At 38.2% G+C, this 16,264-nt stretch overlaps 1 protein-coding gene across 1 annotated transcript; it reads right to left on the reverse strand.

Annotated features, from left to right (window-relative positions):
• Window positions 1–14,681: 14,681 nt before the first annotated feature.
• Window positions 14,682–16,030, reverse strand: LOC122650009 (alpha carbonic anhydrase 1, chloroplastic-like). The gene is made up of 6 exons (XM_043843298.1): window positions 15,964–16,030; window positions 15,646–15,860; window positions 15,452–15,561; window positions 15,247–15,349; window positions 14,978–15,160; window positions 14,682–14,854 (listed from the first exon to the last, which is right to left on the reverse strand). The coding sequence occupies exons 1-6, from the start codon at window positions 16,028–16,030 to the stop codon at window positions 14,720–14,722; spliced, it is 813 nt and encodes a 270-aa protein (XP_043699233.1). The 3' UTR covers window positions 14,682–14,719.
• Between the last annotated feature and the right edge of the window lie 234 nt (window positions 16,031–16,264).

The raw sequence follows: 16,264 nt of genomic DNA on the forward strand, positions 1-16,264 counted from the left end.
TCCCCCCTCTTTGTTAGAATCCTAGTGGGGATCTAAAAGAGGCAGCCTAGGGGTTTTTGACTTTATATATCATAGATGGCCTAAAACCCTAGTGCAATAGATAAGAAACATACTCTCTCCCTCTCTTCAAGTTCTGTGTTTTCTGTTGGGTTTTATCCATCCCTGGTGCCCAAGGATTTGTGGTGTGGATTTCTCTAAGGAGAAACTTGTAGAGATCGCGGAGCTTTGTACGCGTGCTCTTAACCATAAGCTTGGCTACAGATCCTTCTTCCACTGTGTTTCCGTACACATTCAGGTATGATCCAAACCCTTGTTTATATGTTTATGGTGTATGTGACTTAACATCATCTTAATTCATATTCATGTGCTATCTTCCTCAAAATTGTCAAGTTTCAATTTTTTATTACTGTAGCTGCTATTGCAAACCTTTGTTTTGGCCTTCCCTTCTTGGATGTTTATGACTTGCATTGTTCTTTAGTGTGTTTGCTATAAACCTCTATTTTTTAAAACCATAATTGAAGAAGAATGTAATCTAAGATTGATTTAGAACAAGGGGACCACAGATTAGAAGAATTAATAATAAGTAGTTGGAAGAAAAATAATAGAAAATAGGATTGAAGATATAGCAATTGATTTGCAGTAGAATTCGGAACTAGAAGCAGTAGGCCAAAAGAAGAGCCTTCCCATGTTTGTAGAGCTCAGCAGGTCAAACACACTTGAAAAAACTTCAGTTCCTATTATCAAATCATCTTTAAGTGATATTAAATTTCCTATATAGAGACTCAACTCCTAATCACTCTCATATACAAATTTGACTTAATATTCAAAACAAAACTCTTTAGAACTATCAAGATTCAAGTATCTTAATTTATCAAACACTAAACTACTTTATGGGCTTAGAAATTGAACTTGTTACAATAGAATTCAAGAAATTAAAAGGGCCCAACCTATAACATAACTACTCGAAGTTTGTTTTTTAGCTCAATGGATTGCCACCTACCTCTTATGAGTCTGGTCTTCTAGATTTACATCTAGGCCTCCATATGGGATCAATGTCTAATATCATTATGCTTCCAATTATAATGGTCAATGCAATTTTTACTATTTCTTTTTGCCATTCCCTCCCTTATGTCTATGTGTGTGTGTGTTTAGCTTCACCTATATTCAGTTTGTATGTTGAGGGCTAAGTGGAAAATATTAACCTATCAGTTGATGGTCTTCTTTGATATTTCTTAGTTTTGATCTATTGTTTTCTATTTTTATGTATTATTAACAAACCTGATGGTACCAAGAAGGCACATGAGTCTTATTTGTTCTATCTCTATAGGTTACCATACCTATTGTTCCAACTATTCGGGTCCTTGAAACTCTCATGAAATTTGAAGAGCTTCAGCCAATCGATGAGTTCTCGACCCCTCTCTCCAGTCTAGCATATTTTCTGGATTCCAAAGTCAAGGAATCAAAGGGATCATTGTCATATATGTCATGGATGAGAGGGAGTTGTGTTGGGCAATCAAGTGATAGTGAAGGTCGAAGCTTTAAGGATGAAATTGACCCTTTCCATATCCCATTTGACTAATCATGGGTTGATGCCAATGAGAAGAAGCGGCGGATGAAGGCCAAGAAGGCTAGGAGCAAGAAGGCTAAGAAGTAGTCAGCAGCCAAAAGCATGGATGTGGGGCACCGGGTGATCAGGCTGTAATTATGCATTGAAATTTTATTTAATTGTTGGTTCCAATTTAATATCTTTGGTTTAATTAAGTACATTTTGCTATGTAATTGGGATTGTAGGGTGTTACAGGGTCATACGCATAAAAGATGCTGAATGGAAGGATTTGATGCAATCTAGGCACTGGTCTACCCAAGGATCGACTCACATGTGATCAAGGGCGAGATGGGAAGAAGTTTCACTGAAGACCCAAGGGCATTGAAGAGATTTCACCTCAAATTAGAAGTATGACCAAGAAACTGGGCATCAAAAGAAAATCAAGCATAAGGGCATAACCATAATTTCAAAAAATTAGAAAATTTTCAAAAGATATCTGATATTGGGCTCATATCGTCTAGAACATTAACTGGAGCAACTTTAATTCTTGGATTGGGTCTATCCGGGGCTAGGATGGAGTGACATTTTCAAAAAGAGGATTTTGACTAAATTTAGAATTTAGGTTGATTTTTAGATTTAAATAAATAGGTTAAACTCTCTCTCCTTCTGTAATTTTGTCTCTCTCTCTCTTCCCTATCACTCTCTCAAATGGTTCTCTCTCTCCTACCTCTCTCACATCTTCTCTTTCCCCAATCATTTTTAATCCCTATCATATCTTTTCTCTCTCTGACTTTCTCTCTTCAAATCTCTCACAAAATCCTTCCACCTCACGTCCCTTTCAACCCCAAAATCTCACCCATGATCTCTTATCTCTAAGGGAATCCCTCATTTTTTTTATTTATTTTTGGGGTATCTGGAACCAGCAGCCATCCATGATCTAGCATAGCAGCCCTTCCATTTTCCTATTCTTCTCTTCTCAAGCCCTTTCTTCTTCTTCCAACGTTTTATTTCTGGATAGCAACTCGCAGAGATTGCCAAGCACACCTCCATCCAGCGCCTCCATTGAGCACCATCGATCAACATTGCATCAATTCAGCCTCTTACATTTTGACTCCATGGGTCATCATCTCCAAAGCGTTCTCCTGTCAATTAGCACCATGATCGGCTAAGTCTCCTGTCTATCCTTAGGTTTAGATGAAATTTTGGTTTATTATTATTTGATTTCTGGTTGGAAAGCATACTTGATTGATTGGTGTTAAAGACTCCTTCCCTTGTGGATGATTTTTAATAGTTAAATCAGTTTAGAATATTTGTCTCTGTGATTCACTTGTTCTATTCAAACAATGGTTTCTCTGTATGTGATCTTTGGCAAACACCGACGATAGCCTTTAACCAACCAAATTAAGAGTGCTAAGCGAAAGCGATAAATGATAGTGCTTGATAGGATAGGTTATACTTAGGGTAGTCTAGAATCATATTTCTTTTTATGGTTGCATTGAAACTTGTAGTTCTAGTGAACCGAAGTATATGCTAGAGATTAGGTAATAATGCCAAAATGGATTTAAAACCTACAGATAGTTTCTTCTCATTAATTCACTTTTTTGTTAATTAGCTTTTACTTAGTTTTAATTTAATTTTAAAATTTGCAAATTTGATTTTCAAAATAAAATTCACATCAATTTTAGTAAATTTAGCTTTCCAGTTTTCCGTGGATTCGATCCCTTCTTACCGTTGTTTTAGCAGTAATTTAGGGTTTATTTTTTATCTCATAACAACACGATCAAATTTTGGGGCCGTTGCTAAGGAATCAAAGCATGGTTTGCTAAGATTGATTTAGTTATTTCTTTTTCTATTTTGTCTTTGTTTTAATTTTAGTTTTTTTTTTTTTAAAAAAAAAAAAAACAAAACACAATCAAAATTTTCTTTTTAGTTTCTTCTTTAGTTTAATTTTAGTTCAATCTAAGTTGCTTTTATTTTGTTTTACAGGCAGCCCAGTTTGCAGAGCAAGGACGAGTGCACCATTTTCAGTCTAACTTGTTGAACTTGCATTCACCCCCCTTGCACACATTTATTGTCCTTTTTCTTTCCCATTCTTTTATTTTGTTCTCATCATTGTTAAAGCAGAATATTATTCTCCCTTCCCTTAAGATCATATGTGTAATTTTATTTTTATTGGTTATTCGTTCTTGGATGTGGCAAAGTTCAAGTGAGTATCGATCTTCATTGGAATTAGGCGTTTCAGGTATATACCCTGTCTCTTCTATTTGATTTGCTTAGTTTAATTTTATGATGTCTTCCCATCTTAGTTGTGAGTCTTTTTGTCGTTAGTTTTAGTTTAGTTGATGCTTGGTCGTCGTTCCTGTCATCCTACATTGGCCGATTTAGACCTTGATGTTGAGAGAACTTCGAGTTTAATTTGAAAAAATAAAAGAATGGGAGAGAACAAACCAAACCAATGCCCATTGAGTGAGCACTTCACTCCCTTGACCTATACATCGACTTCATGCATTAGGGTTCTTGCTGTTCAGGCAGCCCAATATGAGATTAAGTCCAATGTTATTCAGATGCTCCCATCTTTTTATGGACTTAACAATGAGGAACCCTACAAACATCTGGATGAATTTTTAGAGATATGCTCAACTGTTAAAATCCAGAATTTTTCTGAAGATGCTTTGAGGTTGATCTTGTTTCCACTTTCCCTCAAGGATAAAGCCAAACAATAGCTCAATTCCTTGGATGCTGTAGTGATCACTACTTGGGCGCAGATGCAGCAAGAGTTTTTGAAAAAGTATTTCTCCATAGGTCGGACCAATCAGATTAGGCGAGCCATCACTAGCTTCCGCAAATTGATGGTGACCAATTTCATGAGACCTGGAAAATACTTAAGGACCTGATTAGAAAGTGTCCCCATCATGCTGTACCTAAGTGGCAGTTAGCTCAATGTTTTTATGATGGACTGATTGATAGACATAGACAGATGGTGGATGCTTTTTGTGGATGTACATTCATGCATAAGAGTGAGAATGAGGCTTGGCAATTGTTTGAGACCCTTAGTGAGAATTCATTGCATCATGTGTCGGTCTCTAGGACTGAAATTCCCATGACTGGGACCCCAAAGAAAAGGTGGCCTCTATGAGGTTGGCCAATCTGTGGCCATAAACACCAGAGTTGACATGCTTTCTGAAAAGCTTGACCATTTATTGTCCATGGGATAGAACTTTAGGCAATCTACCCCAGGTCCCACTTATCAGGACGCGTACGTTCTTTGTGCCAGTCCTACACATTATGTGGATGTTGCCCTCAAGCTATACAGTTCCCTAACTATGTTCAAGAACATGCACAGGCTGCCCAAAGTTTCTCCAAACTGTGTAATGATCCATATTCCCAGACTTATAACCTTTGTTGGAGAAACCCCCCAATTTTGGATGGAAACAACCCAATAGTTTCCAAAATCCAACATATAGGTAGAATTTTTACAATTAGCAGACTGTCTATAGAGACGTGCAACAACCACCTCCTCCACCGCCTATGAGTTCATCATTAGAGGAAAAGGTGATGCGTGCCTTGAATGGGTTGGACCAGAACACACAACTCTTACACTCCCATACTCAATCTCTCACTAAGTTAGAAACTTAGTTGGGTCAGTTAGCTGATGCCATTAGTAGAAGAGAGGAAGGTCAACTACCAAGTCAAGTGGTAGATAATCCTAACAGACAATCTAGCAACAGAATTTTTCATGAGCAAGCTAAGGCAGTTATGACTTTAAGGAGTGGCCGTGAGGTAGGAATCCCTGAAAAGAGCGCCACTGAAGAGAGTTCTAGGAAAGAGGCTAATCAAGAGCCTAGACCTGAAGCTCCTCAGGCTTCAAAGGACCATGGGATTGAACAAGTTGGGGAGGGTAACAACCCTGATGTTTACATGCCTAGAGACCCTTTTCCCTCTTGTTTAGAATCTCCATCTTCTTCTGCATTTGGCAAGAAGGATGCAAGAATGGAAGAGATGATGGAGTTGTTCAAACAAGTCCAGATCAACCTCCCCCTTCTAGATGCCATCATGCAAGTTTCAGCTTATGCTAAGTTCTTGAAGGACTTATGCACTCAAAAGCGTAAGCTGAAGACCCACATTCCTAAGACTATCCATCTTACTGAGTAGGTTAGTGCAGTCCTGTCTAATTAACTCCCCTTTAAGCTTAAAGATCCAGGAGCCCCTCTTATATTTTACACCATTGGCAACCTTGCCATTGAGTGAGCGCTTCTTGATCTAGGAGTGAGTGTTAATATTTTACCTAGCTTAGTTTATGATCATTTTGGGTTTGGAGAATTGAAGCCTACACAAGTTATTCTCCAACTTACTGACCGTTCTATTAAAGTGCCTAGAGGTTTCATTGAGGATGTATTGGTTAAAGTGGATGAGCTCTATTTTCTTGTGGATTTACTAGTCCTTGACATGGAAACACAAACTAATGGTAAACCATAGTCGGTTATCTTAGGACGTCCATTCTTGGCTACTGCCAATGCTTGCATCAACTATAGATCATGTGTAATGGATATTTCCTTTGATAATAAGAAGCTCCGATTGAACATCTTTAATGCTTCTTTAGAGCCCTGACGTGAGGAAGAGTGCTTCTCTGTTGATGTAATAAATGAAGTAGTAGCAGAGTGTACACCGATGATGTTAGCAGATGACCCATTGCAGCAGTGTTTGACCTTCTTTGGAGGTGATGATTTTGATATTGATGTGTATACTGCTGAAGTCAATGCGCTATTGGATGCCCCTACTCCACCAGATCGTCCTTTGTGGACTGTCAAGTATGAGTCACTTCCTCCCCTGGCTGAGAAGCCACCATTGAGTTCTATTGAGTTTCCACCGGTGTTGGAATTGAATCTATTGCTTGATTCATTGAAATATGCTTTCTTGGGATTGAATGAGATGCTACTTGTCATCATTGCTTCCAACTTGACATTTGATCAAGAAAGCAAACTGTTGGGTGTTCTCAAAGAATATAAGGCTGCCATCGGGTGGTCTGTGACTGATTTAAAAGGTATTAGCCCATTGATTTGTATGCACCGTATCTACTGTGATGATGGGGCTAAACCTTTTTGGGATGCGCAAAGAAGATTGAATCCTAACATGCGCGAAGTTGTCAAGAAAGAGGTGGTGAAATGGTTAGATGCAGGCATTATTTACCCCATCTCTGACAGCAAGTGGGTGAGTCCCACTCAGGATGTGCCTAAGAAATTGGGCACTGTCGTTGAGAATGATCAGGGTGACAAGGTCCCTACTCGTACAACCATAGGTTGGTGGGTATGCATTGATTATAGGAAATTGAACGCTATCATCCGCAAGGATCACTACCCTCTCCCTTTCATAAACCAAATACTTGAGAAATTAGCAGGCCAAAGCCATTACTATTTCCTAGATGGCTATTCGGGTTATAATCAGGTGTCTATGTGCCTAGAGGACCAAGAGAAAACCACTTTTCACATGCCCCTATGGTACATTCACTTTTAGGCAGATGCCCTTTAATTTGTGTAATGCACCCGCCACCTTCCAGAGATGCATGATGTCTATCTTTTCTGACATGGTGGGGGAGTTTCTCAAAGCCTTCATGGATGATTTCTCTGCATTTGGCTCCTCCTTTGATGACTGTCTCTCCAAGTTGACTAGAGTTTTGAAATGTTGCATGGAGACAAATTTGATTTTGAGTTGGGAGAAGAGCCACTTCATGGTTTAAGAAGGGATTGTGCTTGGTCACATTGTGTCTCAATGTGGGATAGAGGTTGATGGGGCTAAAGTTGATTTGATTGCCAACCTCCCACCCCCCCACTTCTGTTCGGTAGGTCCATTCTTTTCTAGGCTATGCATGCTTTTATAGGCGGTTCATTAAGGACTTCAGCCATATATCGAGACCCTTGTGCAATCTTCTTGCAATGGTTGCACATTCTGTTTTTGGTGATACCTGCCTCCAAGCCTTCAATACCCTTAGAGCTTCATTGTCTACAACATCCATAATCCAGCCCCTGGATTGGTCACTGCCATTTAATATTATGTGTGATGCATTTGAATAAGTGGTTGGAACTATGTTAGGACAGAGAGTCGACAAGAAACCCATTGTCATATATTATGCTAGTAAGACCTTCTCAGAAGCTCAATTGAATTATACCATGATTGAGAAAGAGTTGTTAGCAATTGTGTTTGCTCTCGATAAATTCTGGTCTTATCTCTTAGGATCCAAGGTTGTGGTGTATTCTGATCATACTGCTCTTAGGCATTTACTTGCCAAGAAAGACATCAAACCTAGATTGATTAGATGGATTCTTCTGCTGCAAGAGTTTGATTTAGAAATTCAAGACAAGAAAGGTTTCAAAAATGTGGTAGCAGATCATCTGTCTAGGATCATAGTTGAGTCTTCCTCAACCATTGAGTTGGTTAGAGAATCCTTCCCTGATGAGCAATTGTTTGCGGTTTCTCATACTCCTTCTCCTTGGTTTGCACATATGGTGAACTATTTAGCTATTGGGAAGATTCTTGCTGGTTAGTCTAAGCAAGAGAAAGACCGCTTCTTCTCCCAACAAAAGTTCTATTATTGGGAGGATCCGAAGTTGTTCAGATATTGTCCTGAACAGGATTTCCGTCGCTGTGTCCCAGAGAGTGAATTTACTAGTATCCTTACCTTTTGTTACACTCTTGCATGTGGAGGGCATTTTAGTGGCAAGAAAACTACTGTCAAGGTTTTACAGAGTGGTTTCTTTTGGCCTACTATCTTTAGAGATGCCCATGTGTTTTGCCGCAATTGTGTTCAATGTCAGAAAGTCGAAAATATGTCTCGTAGAGACATGATGCCCCTTAATCCTATTCTGGTTGTTGAGATCTTTGATGTGTGGGGTATAGATTTTATGAGACCTTTCCCTTCATCTTTAAGCTTTGAGTATATTTTGGTTGTGGTAGACTATGTGTCTAAGTGGGTTGAGGCATTGGCCACTCGAACCAATGATCACAAGGTGGTGGTTAAGTTTGTATAGAGCCATATTTTTAGTTGCTTTAGATTTTCAAGTGCCATCATTAGTGATTGTGGCTCCCATTTTAAGCACTGGATTTTTGGGGCTTTACTGTGGAAGTATTCTATTACTCATAAGGTTACCATGCCTTATCATCCGCATACCAGTGGTCAAGTAGAAGTGTCCAATAGGGTGATCAAGCACATTCTTGAGAAAATAGTTAGGTCGGCTAGGAAAGATTGGTCGTTGAGACTCGATGATGCATTGGGTGCCTACCGGACTGCTTATAAGACTCCCATTTTCATGTCCCCATACCGGTTGATATTTGAGAAAACTTATCATTTACCTGTTGAGTTAGAACATCGTGCTTTGTGGGCCATTAAACAGTTTAATTTTGATATAGTCAAAGCTGGTTCCACCTGTCGTCCTCAACTCTTAAGTTGGAAGAGGTGCGCAATGATGCGTATGAGAGCGCACATATTTATAAGGCTCGGACAAAGGCTTTTCATGATAAACATATTATCCGTAAGTCTTTTGAGGTTAACCAAAAAGTTTGGCTTTTCAACTCTAAGTTATGCCTCTTTCTGGTAAGCTTCGTTCTCAATGGGATGGCCCCTTTGTGGTCATTAAAGTGTCGCCCCATGGTGCTATTACTATTCAAAATCCTAAAATAGGGCACTATTTTCAGGTTAATGGCAGCATCTAAAGCCCAATGTGGATGGTATTACAGATGGGAAGGTCATTGAGTCTGTTGATTTGATTGACCCGATTTATGAGTTTTCTTGAGCCCCCACTTTTTGTCTGGCTGAAGATAGTAAACTTAGCGCTTGTGGGAGGCAACCCACCATTTTACTTCAGTTTTTATTTTTCTTAGTTTTTTCAGGTAGACAGTAGATAGCTATGGCAGGTGCAGGTTGATGGTCGTAGCGCTCCACTTCACAAGGCTGTATTGCTCCTTTCCTTTGTTTTTATTTGTTTCCCATTGTTTTATATTGTCATATTCTTTTGCATGCCATTGGGGACAATGTCATTTTAAGTTGAGGAGAGAGAACAATGAGAACAATTCTAAATTTTGTGAATTCATGCTGAAAATTTTCCAATCTAGAGCATTCTATGTCGTTATCAGGAGTTATAACAGGTGATTTTAGAGTTTGTAAATGTTTTTATTAGTTATTTAAACTTAGAACATTATTTCTCTTCCATTGTTGGTTAATTTTTTACTTGAGATATTGATTTTCATCTTTTGTGAATGTTTATGATGATTCATGTGTCACTATACAAGCCTTTGTGGTTGAAAATTTTCCAAAATCATGCATTTATGACTTCCTCCTTAGTAACCGGGCCTCTTTGTCACAAGCATTGAGTTTTGAGTCAAACAGTTGGAATGTCTATAAAACAAATAAAAAAAATAAAAAAAACTTCCTACTCAGCAACTGGGTCTTTTTGTCACAAGCATTGAGCTTCGCATAAAACGATTGGAAAGATGAAAAAAAAAAGTTTGACTCTTTAATCCAATCTTGACTTGTAGCCTATTTGGGTTGAGTAAGTTAAAAAAAAAAAAGGTAAACAAAAAGGGAAAAAAATATTTAAAAAAAAATAAAGCATGATAATGAATAGTGGGCTTGTGTAACACTTAGACATTATGACATAGCTTAAGATGAGTGATTTTGAATGCATTAGTAGGAGTTGGCTAACTTGGAAGAGTTTCTTGTTCTTTGTTTACATTTATATTGGATTCTATTGCCATGCTTAAGGGTCCTTGCTATTGATTCATTTATGATGATTTTACTTGCTTCTGAGTGGTTAAATTAAGCTGAAGGAGTGATAAGCGGAGTAGGTTTTATTTTCTTTCACTCGAGGACGAGCAAAAGTGCAAGTTGGGGAGTGTGATCGGGCTGTAATTATGCATTGAATTTTTATTTAATTGTTGGTTCCAATTTAATATCTTTGGTTTAATTAATTCCATTTTGCTATGTAATTGTGATTGTAGGGTGTTATAGGGTCATGCGCATAAAAGATGCTGAATGGAAGGATTTAATGCAATCTAGGCACTGGTCTACCCATGAATCGACTCACATGTGATCAAGGATGAGATGAGAAGAAGTTTCACTATAGACCCAAGGGCATTGAAGAGATTTCACCTCAAATTAGAAGTATGACCAAGAAATTGGGCAACAAAGTAAAATCAAGCACAAGGGCATAATCATAATTTTAGAAAATTGGGAAATTTTTAGAAGATATCCAATATTGGGCTCATATCGTCCGGAACATTAATTGGAGCAACTTTAATTCTCGGATTGGGTCCATCCAGGGCCAGGATGGAGAGATATTTTCAAAAAGAGGATTTTGACCAAATTTAGAATTTAGGTTGATTTTTATCCTTATAATTTTATTTTCACCTGCATCCTTAACTATAGTTTTTAGAGGGCATTAGGTGTCTTGTTATGTTTGGATAAATAACAGACCCTTGTTACGTTAATAATTCCCCCTTTTTTTTTTTTAAGAGAAATTAAAAGGTAGAGACACATGCATTTTAATTAAAGTCCTCCAAGAAAACCCATCATAACAACTTCAAATGAAGCACTAAACATGGTAGTTCTTTTGGTTATCTTATACCCCAGTGAGGGCTGCATCAAGGTTGCCCTGTTAGCCCATACTTGTTCCTTCTAACCATGGAGATTTTGTCTAGACTTCTGGATGCCTATAGGGACATTGGGATGTTCAAGGGGATAAAAATTGCCAGAATGGCCCCTGAAATTTCACATTTGTTTTTCGTTGATGATACTTTTATTTTCTGTCGGGCCACTAATGAGAATTTTTCCACTATTAAATCAGTCCTTGAACTTTTCTCTGACATCACTGGCCAAGAAATCAATTACTCCAAAAGCAATATTTTCTTTAGTAAGAGGGTTGATTCCCTGCGAAAACGCCATCTGTGTGGGCTCCTTCAAATGACTGAAATGCCTGCTAAAACATTATATCTTGGAACTAGATTAGGCCACTCGAGGTCTAAATAAAAAGGCCTCCAACCCCTGGTGGACAGGGTGCAATCCAAACTCGCATCGTGGAAGGCCAATCTCCTTTCCTTTGCTGGTTGACTGGTCTTGATCCAATCGGTATTGGCTGCCACCCCAGCTTACCAAATGTCCCATTTCTTGTTCCCCACAAAACAGCTGTCATGACTTAGATACCATATACCTCCGGTTTTGGAATAATGACTTTGGGCACAGAAAACACTGCCACCTTGTTGGCTGGGATAGGATTTGCAAACCCTTATCTTTTGGTGGACTAGGGCTGCGGAAATCTATGATTCAGAACAAAGCACTCATCCTCAAGTTGGGCTGGCGCTTGCTAGTTGAACCATCTTTGGTTTGGGCTTGGGTATTAAAAGCCAAATACTTCCCTAACTCCTCTTTGTTTGATCCAAAGGTTGCACAGAAAAGAGGACCTTGGTCTTGGAATAGTATAGCTAATATTATACCAGACCTTAAGAAAATCTCTTTCCATAAAATTGGTAACGGTTCTTTAACCTCCTGCTGGCATGACCCTTGGATCACTGAAGGACCAGGTAAGTCTTATCCCCAGGTGATTCATCCCACTCCCAATTTTCATTTAGTTTCAGATTTTCTCATTAATGGTAGTTTATGGGATTATTCCAAGTTGATGGCTTGCTTTCGCACTAACAATTACAATGCAATTCTTGGAATACATATTTCTTCTACTGACGATACTTGAAGGTGCACTTTGACTAAAACTGGCAGATTCTCCACCAAGAAGGCTGCTAGTTTTTTAACCACCTCTAACCCCCCCAACTCTTCGATCTACTTCCAAATGGTGGAAATTTTTTTGGAAATTGCAAATTCACCCTAGATTTAAAATCTTTTTTTTGGCGTGTTTTACATGCAGGGATCCCCACTCCAGGCATTCGTTCCAAATGGATGGCTATCGAGTCTCAATGTATTCTCTATGGCTCTTGTGTTGAGTCCATCTGGCATCTTTTCTTATGTTGTGATTGGACTAAGCACATGTGGGCTTCTGGTCCTCTGGGACTAAGAACTGAGCATTTCTCTGCTCCCTCTTTCATCGATCTAGTTATCTCTTTGCGTGGCTCCCTCTACCTGGATAGGGGTTCTCTAGTTTGTTTTTTTTGAGTTTTTATTATCACTTGTTATTTCATTTGGGTTGTAAGAAACAAGGTACTGATGTGCAATGCTCTTGCTGACCCTAAGTTGGTCTTAAACAATGTTTCCAGATGGTTATTGGATATGGGGATTTCCCCACCTGAACCGCAACATTTTAGTTCTTCCCCCCCCCATTAAGTTCTAATGATCTTTTCTCACCACCTATTAATTTCAAAATGTCTGGCTTGCTGATTGCAGGAATTTTTGAACCAAATCTTAAATTAGCCTGGTGGAATTATTATATTTTGGTGAATGGTCAAAGTGTTCTAACAGATGTAGGTAGCTATGACACACAAGATGTACAACAGGCGGAACTGATGGCTTTTTGGGAGGGCTGGCATAAGGCATGCCGGATAGGATTAGAGATTACTGATATATGGTTAACCAACAATACAGTTTTTAATATGCTCACTTTTCAATCCCAATCCCGTATATCTTGGTCTTTACTGCCCATCTTTCTTAAGCTAGCGGATGTTACGAAACACTTTCTTAATCTAATCTTTCATATGTATAGAAGTGACGGTCAGGAACTAGACTCACTGTAATACTGTCGTTAATATATATCTTTCTTTCTCATTGAAAAAAAAAAAATGAAGCAGTAAACAAGAATGTTTATTCAACCTTTAAAACCCTTTTTTGTACCTTTGAAACGGTAATCGACAAAGGAATAAATCACAGGCATGTATCAATATGATGCACAACAATAAAATCATTAATTTTATTCCATTGCTAAGATTGATCCTAGTATGTGAAGATCGACTCTGATGCCACTGTTAGATTTAATTGATTAACTTAATTTAATCTTCTTCTTCTTCACTCGGCTAGAATACAATCAACAGAATAATAACAGGAAATGGAATAATATTCATACCTCTCCAATCGTTTGTAGTAGATCCAAGCTTTACCTTGTGATTAATAGCCATACGCTCTAATGCACCCTAAGGTTACTGTCATCTTTCTCAACCAATGATTTCCCTCTGTAACTCCGTGAGCAAAGTTATAGAATTGAATTGGGAGACGGCAGGGACCTAGGGGTTACTGTAACTAAACCCCAGACCTAATCCATCCTCACAATGGATGGTCTGGATTAAATCCCCTTCAAGTGAATTAATATGGGCCCAATAAATCAAGTCATACTAATTGGGCCCAAAATCCAACAGTACGCACATATACACATGACCACTGTAGTCAAAGTCTCGAACCTAGGGATGTAAACGGATTGGATTCGGATAAGATACGGATCGGATGTGATCGGAGCTGGATATTCCCTGGACAAATACGATACTTCTAAACGGATTCGGATGCAGATCGGATTCGGATTTTCGACCATCCGTTTACATCTCTGTCTTGTGTAACCCGGACCTTCCTCCTCCTAGCGGATACAATTCAATCTCAATCTATATCTCTTAGATCATGATTCTCTTTATCATATTCTAGAACCTATTGAATCTTCAAAAACCTTCAAAATCATTATTTACTTAATTTTTTATTATTAAGTATTTGAATTTTGTTTTTCAGACGAATTTTAGTCTGAGTATTCGGATTATTTTCGGGATATCTCTAAATGAATACGGATGTCTCTAAACGGAACAAATACGGATGCGATTTGAATTCGGATTTGGGTTATCCATTTACTGATGTCTCGAGTCGAAGCATGAGAATTAAATGAAAGTTTCGCCAGACATTAATTTTGTTACCATAGAAAATCCACGGTTCTTAATAATTTTCAAGTAAAATATTCTGTGTGATAAAAATATATCATTTTAATCATTTATTATCTCTAATATCAAGTAGATCCACTTCAAGCGTATAAGAAAACTTTAAAGAGCTTTAAGCTCTTCCTCTCTTATAATTCACTGAGTAGTACACATAGATGATCAGTGATGTTTGATTTCACTAGCTAAGAAGAAAGAAGAAAATTAAAAGTACAGAGATTCAAAAAGTGGTTCGTGGATAATTAATTTATGGATCCAAGGAAGTTTGAATATTTGAGCTTAGATTTTGTTCGTGGCATCGCTGAGCTCAATCTTACGTCCATTCAGAGGCTGCACAGGCCTTGAATTTTCTTTGCATGCTACGTCCAATGGAGCTTTCAAAGCATCAACCTGATCCTTGCTAACTTGTCTCACCTGCATATATGCCATGCATGTAATTTACAAAAAATTAAAAAAAAAAAAAAAATTATTTATAATCTAAACATGTTTAATTAATGTTAACGATTATATATTATGTAAGATCTAATTATTAATTACCATGTCAAGGACGTTCCAGGTAACATTCTCTGTGCATGGAGGTGTGGTGAGAGAACCAACATATCTGTAATACTTCAAAGAATCGCGCATGAAGTACTTGGTTCCCATGTGACCAATAGGAAATTCAAATGTTTCATCCTCTTTAGATCCTTTCGTAGCCAGTTGTTCTATCTTGTTCCTAAGCTGCAATAACCCCAAATCACTTTTCTGTTTAAACTCAATTCAATCTAAATTTGAATTTCTACTTAAAATCTCTGTGGAAAGTCTACCTGAATGAGAAGCAGATCGGGATTACCATAATTGTATAAGATTCCCACCACTGAGATGCTTCCATCACCAGAAATGTGGACTAGATGAAGCTCCAAAGGATACCTGTAATTATCCAACTCATAATTAATTAAAACCTAAATTGAATAATAAAGGGTCATTTAATTTGGCTCTCAATGACAGAGATCGATTAATAAGATGATTTACCGAACGCCGTTAATTGTGTGTTCGGAAGGCGAATGCCAATGGATTTGTTTCAAGGTATAGTTCTTGCCATCTTGAATCAATCTACCAACCTTATCGCTTTCATAATGCAACTGCCCAAAAAGAATTTCAAAGAAAATTATATATTTATATAAAGACTAGAAGAAACAGAATTATAAAGAAATGAAATAACGAACCCCAATAGTGTAGCGATGGTTAATCAAAGTAGAATTGCTGGTTCCATATTCTCTGTTCAAAGGCTGCAATTTGGGATTGGAGACGACATCCTTGGTCACAATGTCCACAGGGGATTGAAGCTTTCCATTGGAGCATGCGCTGAATTCTGGACACAAACTCCCCCACTTGTCCGGACCCGTCGCTCCAGTGTAACTAAACTTGAGAACCCCATTCTCTACTGATTCTGAAAAAGCCCATGATTGATTAAATCAATTTCTGTCTTTGTCACATAAACAGACTAAGAAGGAGGAGAATAAAAGGAATGAAATCCTACTTACGCTGAGTTAAAGGGGCAGCGAGCAGTAATGCAATCCCTACAACAAAAACGGCGACTCGAATCGCCATTAATACTAGCTAATGGATTAGAGGAGAAAAAGATTTGTTTCCTTCTCTCTTTCCCTCTCCCTCCTCCTCTGTATCTATGTTTCAAGAAGGAGGTCGGAGAGAAGAGGGTTTTGTAAAATTTACTCTATACCTGCTTTATATATATATATATATATATTATGTATTGAGTGCCCAGTTTCTCATAGTTTGTGGCCACGGTTTACAGGACCTCTCTCTGCTCCTGCTAAATTTAGA

The sequence above is a fragment of the Telopea speciosissima genome, chromosome 2, assembly GCF_018873765.1.
Source record: "Telopea speciosissima isolate NSW1024214 ecotype Mountain lineage chromosome 2, Tspe_v1, whole genome shotgun sequence".
NCBI classification, from domain to species: Eukaryota; Viridiplantae; Streptophyta; class Magnoliopsida; order Proteales; family Proteaceae; genus Telopea; species Telopea speciosissima.

Coding starts and splice junctions, on each gene's coding strand:
- LOC122650009 (XM_043843298.1), bottom strand. CDS start 16,030: ATGGCGATTCGAGTCGCCGTTTTTGTTGTAGGGATTGCATTACTGCTC. Junction 15,861..15,963: donor CGCTGCCCCTTTAACTCAGC/GTAAGTAGGATT, acceptor CAGAATCAGTAG/AGAATGGGGTTCTCAAGTTT. Junction 15,161..15,246: donor CCGATCTGCTTCTCATTCAG/GTAGACTTTCCA, acceptor GGGTTATTGCAG/CTTAGGAACAAGATAGAACA.